This window comes from Abramis brama (genome assembly GCF_963993115.1).
Source record: "Abramis brama genome assembly, chromosome: 20".
NCBI lineage: Eukaryota > Metazoa > Chordata > Actinopteri > Cypriniformes > Leuciscidae > Abramis > Abramis brama.
This window is the reverse complement of record NC_139982.1, coordinates 24,463,529-24,470,483: the sequence shown is the minus strand read 5'-3', so window position 1 is coordinate 24,470,483 and position 6,955 is coordinate 24,463,529. Positions and strand designations below refer to the sequence as shown.

At 35.8% G+C, this 6,955-nt stretch overlaps 2 protein-coding genes across 3 annotated transcripts; one reads left to right on the top strand and one right to left on the bottom strand.

Moving 5' to 3' along the window:
- Positions 1–211: 211 nt before the first annotated feature.
- LOC311071251 (olfactomedin-4-like) lies at positions 212–3,497 on the bottom strand. 2 transcript variants are annotated; one of them, XM_084095539.1, is made up of 6 exons: positions 3,165–3,497; positions 3,013–3,077; positions 2,410–2,568; positions 2,115–2,327; positions 1,580–1,712; positions 212–1,408 (listed from the first exon to the last, which is right to left on the bottom strand). In XM_084095539.1, the coding sequence occupies exons 2-6, from the start codon at positions 3,043–3,045 to the stop codon at positions 597–599; spliced, it is 1,350 nt and encodes a 449-aa protein (XP_083951665.1). In that variant the 5' UTR covers positions 3,046–3,077; positions 3,165–3,497; the 3' UTR covers positions 212–596. The 2 variants fall into 2 exon arrangements, with proteins under 2 accessions (XP_083951665.1, XP_083951664.1); XM_084095538.1 differs by lacking the exon at positions 3,165–3,497 and having other exon boundaries at positions 3,013–3,127.
- A 72-nt stretch (positions 3,498–3,569) lies between these two features.
- LOC311071252 (olfactomedin-4) lies at positions 3,570–6,910 on the top strand. Its single transcript, XM_084095540.1, has 5 exons — positions 3,570–3,728; positions 3,827–3,949; positions 4,070–4,288; positions 4,948–5,101; positions 5,200–6,910. The coding sequence occupies exons 1-5, from the start codon at positions 3,672–3,674 to the stop codon at positions 6,027–6,029; spliced, it is 1,383 nt and encodes a 460-aa protein (XP_083951666.1). The 5' UTR covers positions 3,570–3,671; the 3' UTR covers positions 6,030–6,910.
- The last annotated feature ends 45 nt before the right edge of the window (positions 6,911–6,955 follow it).

The window sequence follows — 6,955 nt, the reverse complement described above, 5'->3', positions numbered from 1 at the left end:
GTTTGACCGTATTTTAGTTTTAGGTTAAAATGCCTTGTGAATGGGGCAGTTTTATGATAGCATCAAAAATCACTATTTTTAAAAAACTAAGGAGGCTCGATACAACATGAAACTTTGCTCAAAGTATCACCAGGGGCTCTACACATGAACTCAAGCATTGAGAACATTGTTTGTGTACAATGCCAGATAGGAAAATGAACGTCGAGACTGATGAGATCACATTTTGTTTATTGCAGTATGTGTTGTGACATTACAGTACTGAAAGGAAGTGTGCAGTTCGCAACAATATTTAGTAAAAAAAGTTTTTTTTTAAAAAGACACTGACAGAGAAGTATAAAGCACGTTTTTTTTTTTACTAAATACTTCATTAAAGCATATTTATTAAGCATTTATTAATCTGTATTAAGAACCTTTATTGTAATAACAAAATTAAACAAAAACACTTCAAAAGACTTACAGTCACATAACCATATAGCTCAAAAAAACTAGATTAACCACTGCATATTTTGAGATTTTCTGCATGCTGTGCAATTTGGACTCACATAAACTATATGGTATTGCTTCTTTTTTTTTTCTTAGCTGCATATGAAAGACTCTCAGTTGAAAGTGTTATATGCTAACAGATAGGCATCATTATACATGTAAAGTCTCCTGTCAACGGGATTGTAGTTCAGATTGGCTATTCCAGCAGAAACCTTCTCAATGGCCAAAGAAAGAGTGTTTATCTCTTGGCCAGTGGTTGTATCAAAGGCATAAAACACCTCTTCTTGGTAAGTACTAACATAGCGTGTAGCATACAGGACCCCGCACACCATAAACGTGCTGGTGACGGACCTCTTAAAGAGATGTGTCTTCCAGGTGTGGGTGATATTGAGCACCAGCGGGTCTAAGCGACTCACAACAATGTTGCCGTGGTTCTCCTCGGTGGCGTATATCACCCACACGGCGTCTTGGTCAGCCTCCAGGTCGATGTCTGTCCAGTCACGGCAGCTGTAGTAGCAGAAAGGGAACTTGTTGTCGATTCCGGCACCATCCAGTTTCACTCGTTTGGTTGTTTTTGTTGTAATGTTGAAGCTGCAGATTTCAGCAGTGCTGTAGCATTGGTAATATACGGTATTGTCGTACAGTATAGTGCCAGAGCCCTGAACAGCATTTGTGTGGCTGTAGGATGGTGCTATCTGTTCATCTTTGTAGTTCCTATTGGCCATGAAGTCTTCGTACGAGTTGTACATCCTGATTGTGTTCCCATGCTTGTGTCCACTCACCAGACAGTGTTCCCAATAACGTTCCTTGCTGTTCTGTTCGGCATCCCTACCCCAAGCACCTGAGATATAGGACTTGCTGATGGAATTGAGCTTGGTGACAACTGGAGAACTTATGGTGGACATAATACGCTGATGACAAGTGCCTGCAAATGCATCGTATGGATTGGTCATATGTTCAATATTCAGGTAAACATATTTTACAGTCTCTTTCATGAAAAGAGCAAACCAATTTTCACAATGCTGTTGAAAACATCAATGAGATCACAACGTAAATGTCAAAACATTTCTCCTCTCACTGAGAGTCATGTACTTACTTCTGAAGTCTTCAGGTATAGTTTTGCAGGTCTGTGCTCTGTTGTTGAGGTCACGTAGCCTCGTTTTCATTGTCTCTAGATTGAAGACATTGCTTTTGTACATGTTCTGGATGTCCTTCTTTGCCCTAGTCAACTGAGAGAAACAGAATATCTTTGAATCCATTGGGAAATCTGTTTTTCGTCTTCCATTTTTTGGCAAATCTTTTGGTCATTTGCGATTAATGAATTTTCAATTCATGGAACTTAAATAAGGAGCAAACCGTAATCAGAAAACATTTTCTGCCACTTCTGATTTTTGGATACAAATGCAGACTAAACATGAGCTTCATGGAACAGCAGTTATCATTAATAATGTCTTACACTGTAGATTATTTAGTAAATAATTACACTGCAGAATTTTAATAAATACTTTAAAAGTATATTAAAAAACACTAAAATAACATGACAAATCATATGGACTACTTTTATGGTGCTTTTTTATGTTGTTTGGGTATTTTTTGACCTAGACCTAGTCACTATTTTTAGAAAGATCTACCTCCTTCAGAAGGTCATTGGTCTCTTTGCTGGGGCTTTTCTTGTGAGCATCACTGGCAGTATAATAGATTTCGTCAAGTTCTTCCATCAGTTGTCGCAGATGAAGGGCGTTGTACAGCCCTTTTGTGTTCAGATACTCAAACTGTTTCAGGCGGGCTGTAATGTTCTTAAGAGTGAGTTCCATCTTTGGCAGTTGTACATTTCTGTCCTTTACCTGGAAGTTTACAACGCAAATGAGTTCACTGACATCATTTACTTCAAGAATGAATCTACAGTATGACTTTAAAGGATCTCACCTTTTTATGAAACTGTATAAGGTTGTCCTCACAGGTCTGGACTTGATTTGCGACTTCCTCGAACTTCATAGTGGGGAAAGCCCAGATAGAGCTGCTTAATTTACACACGCAGGAATCATTACTCTGTTCACCTTGAATTTTCTGAGCCTGGACAGTCGCCTGATTACACACATAAACACATACAAGATATTGAATACAATTCACAATTCTTTAAATTCTGCCTTTTACTGAATATTTGCCTTTAAATTATAGTTAAACAATTACATGAAAACTTAATGCATGAACTTAGAACAAAAAAGATTATTAACTTTATTTTATTGTATTATAATAAATTATTTAAATAAAATAACCTTGTAAATTGTTACCTTATTTAATGCTTCAATAATTTTGGGGAGTCAAATAATGAGATATATTATATAACCACTGTAATGTGTACAGAAAATAATACTGTATATTCATATTTAATTTTATATAATAAACATACATAGACATATCCAGATTATTTAACTAACATATTAGTACAAATTCATTTTATTCCATTAAAAAGAAACATTCCAAATAAGACATTAAAGAAATCCAAAACATATAAAAGATGGGACTTACTGTGACTGTGAGGACCAACAGGTACGAGAGCATGATGAGCAAATAACCCCGAAAGGCTAAAAGTCCTGCTTTAAACAACACAAACATTTTGATGTTGCAAACACATAAAGTATTACAAAAGAACTTTAGAAGAAAAAAACAAACCAACACACATCTCACAACAAATCTGCAATATCACCGTTGTGGTCAGACTGTGAGGCAAAACAAACGTTGATAATTTGTCAGTTCATGAATAGGCAACGCAGTAAACCATACAATTTTTCATTACTCATTGTTCATCTACTGAACTCTGTAACACATTTCTAACCTCCCCAACTCAAAATTTTCTAGTGACTGGTCACATCTAAATTTTTCAATTGGCCCAAGTGAAATTCTGTAAATTATAAAATTAAATTTACAGAATTTCACTTGGGCCAATTGAAAAATTTAGATGTGACCAGTCACTAGAAAATTTTGAGTTGGGGAGGTTAGAAATTTTTTACAGTGAAGGTGTCCACAAAGATAAGACGAAGATTGCAACAAACTGTTCCACCCACAGAAATAAAGAAGTATCTCTCACTTTTTTTTTATCAGTTATTTCACCATAATGATATGGCTTTAAAACTCTGCTGCTCCCACCAAACACTGTTTATTATAGGGTACACTTTCTACCGTCAGACATGAGTCAGTCTAATATATTAATTTTGTTGATCCTCATTCCTCTATCTTTCACTCAGGTAAGAAAGAAATATATTCCTATATGATTCTAAAATTCAAAATTATGTGTTTTTGCTTGTTTCATATAATTTAATTTCCTGTCATCTGGTCATCACAGTCAGTGAAAGGGAAGGACTGTGTGTGTGATCTAAAAAATTCAGATCCCGTTTTCCCTGAGAAAAAACTCAAGAACGTAGAAACCACTTCCTTACAATGCATTGGGACCATCACTTCAGAAAAGGTAGAATGAAATTATTTAAAAGTATATTTTTTTCTCTCATTTTATCTGTTGTTCAAACTTATTTTAAATAACTAAATTAAATAAAATTCAAATGAATAGTGTTAATGTAAAAATCTGCAGATGACAGGCTTAGACGTACTTGTGCTGGGTCTACAACAACGCATCAAGCAGCTGGAGGAAAACGTGATCGTGCTAGAAAAGGAGGATGACAGGAATCTATATGGAGCCGTTTCTCTACGCATCATTGAGTTAGAGATCGCCGAGATTCAGGACCTCCTCGACAAACTCAACAGGACCACCCAAAACTACCAGCATCTCGGTGTACAGACTGCAGCTCAGGTGACTTGCTGTACAAAAAAAAGTGCTTTGTCATTATTATTATTATTTTCTAATATGAATTTATTTGGTTCTTTTGTGTTTCTGTAATAATTAATTTTTACATAAATAAAAAAATATATCCAAGTTTTAATAGGCACATCTGTTGTCTTAAAACAACAGATATACACACTGTAAAAAAAGAAAAGTTGACTTAACTTAAAATTATATGGCAACTTGCTGCACAGATTTTTTGAGTTGACTCAACTAATAGAGTTTACTCAACTAGAGATGTTATAGTTGAGTCAACTCAACTATAGAGATGTTTTAGTTGAGTCAACTCAAAAAATCTGTGCAGCAAGTTGCCTTATAATTTTAAGTTAAGTCAACATTTTTAGCGCAATTTTCCACCGGACAAAATTGCGATTGTTAACTCATGATTTCTGTTCTGTCTGTGCGCACCAATCTTGCACTTCTATCTACTCCTCAACCAGACCACCTAGAGACTTCGGGTTTTCGGCATTATGTTAAGGAAGGTCTAATCTCGGGAACGCACAAAAAAAATCCAGGAAAAGATTTACTATCTCTTAGTGTTGTGATCCCATGAGGTCAGAAAATTGCGCTAAAACACTCAACGAGTTTTTATTACTTGTTTTTTTAAAATATGTAATATTTTCTTAAAGCTTGAAGATATGAAAGATGCAATGGCGGAGCTGGAGGAGTTTGACAACATGAAGGTGATAAAAACAAATAGAGAGAACCAGCGCGTTAAGAGGAACCTGGAACGGTGTAAAGAAGAGCTCAATGCTACAGCAGCACCTCCTACAGTTCCCCCAGGTTTGCTAAAGACCCCAATAATCACTTAACTCAAGCTTTCTGAGCTTTTTCATTATTAACCACAGCAGAAAGTCTTACGTTTCTGTTTCTCTTTGTAGCCCGCTGCGGTCTGGGCCGTGTGGTCAGTGTGGCGGGACCTAGAACGTATTCCCTCACGGTCTACAGCACCTCCTATACTTATGGTGCTTGGGGTCGAGATGCAAAGCCGGCTCCAGGAGGCGAGAACAAGTACTGGCTGGTGGTGCTGTCAAGTAGTAATGTATATGGCAACTTTATTCGCCAGTACAGTACCTTGAGTACTCTTTTATTAGGTATAGGACCAACAGATACCTATATATCAAGCTCCAACCCAACAACAAACACAATTCAGGGGCCAAACATGGTCATGTACGGCAATGCGCTCTACTATAACTGTTACTACAAATACTCCGTCTGTCAGTTCAACATGACGACTAGTTCTGTCAGTACTGTTGCTTTACCTAATGATGCAGGTTTCAACAGCAAGTTTCCTTTCGCACACCTCGGCACAACATACACCTATACAGATATGGATTTTGCCACAGATGAATCAGGCGTCTATGTTATATACGCAACCACAAGCAACTTTGGAAATGTGGTGATCAGTAAAGTTGAGACTAGTAACCCTCCTGTTTTGAACCAAACATGGCCCACTTCTCTTTACAAAAGCACTGTCACAAACACCTTCATGGTGTGTGGTGTGCTTTATGCTACTCGTTACCTAGATAAAGAAACTGAAGAGATCTTTTACTCTTATGACACCCAGACAAAAGAAGAGCGATACGATTTGAAAATTAATATTAAGAAGATGCAGACTAATATTCAGTTTCTAAACTATGACCCCAGAGATCATCTGCTGTATGTTTACAGTGATGCCTACATTCTAACTTATGAGCTCATCTTTCAGTAAGTCGACATGACTAGCTGCATCCCATTTCACATACTGTCTGTACTAAATAGTATGCAAGATTAGAAATAGTACATTGCAAATGATAATACAGATCGTAAAGATAGTGGATCCGTTTTTTTTTTAAGTGTGTATTTGCAGGGTTAAGATAATTAAGTAAAATGCTAATGCAAGGCACTGAATATATCAGTTGCTAATTTTAGTTTTTACATCTAAAACAGTTTACAACTACTTTCAAAGAGTCTGTGGTATCGATAAAATTTGGTCCCACTTTATATTAGGTGTCTTTAACTATGTACTAACATTTAAATTAATAATTTGATACAATACACTTATTGTGTACATAAATGTTTTTACACTAATCCTATTTTGTAAAAATACATGCATGTAATTACAGCTGTAATTAATTTCTGTAATTACATCTATGATTACCCCGTTGACCCTTCCCTTACCCCTTAACCCTCCCTTAAACCTAACCACACCACAAAACCTGTCCCTGACCTTACTCATAGCTCACCTCAGTAGCAGCAAAAGTGTTTTGAAATACAGTATGAACACAACAAGTGCATTGTACTATTTTTTATGAAAGTACATAGCAGTTAACACCTAATATAAAGTGTGATTGGAAATTTCATTAAATTTTGTAGTATTATGTACAATTGCTCGTGTCTTATCATATTATACATTAAAAAGTATATACATTCCCATCACCAATGAAGTATGTACATTTACTGTATAGAAGTATGTTAATTGAAATGCAGCTTATGAATGTTTTTTTTTCTCACTGCATATTTTTTCACTGCATCTTTAAATGCTTAGCTTTGTTATGCATGTGAGGTAAAGAAATTTGTTTCTTGAAATAAATTACAGCAAAGTTTATAAAATGTGTCATTATTATTATTATTTTCTAATATTAATTTATTTGGTTC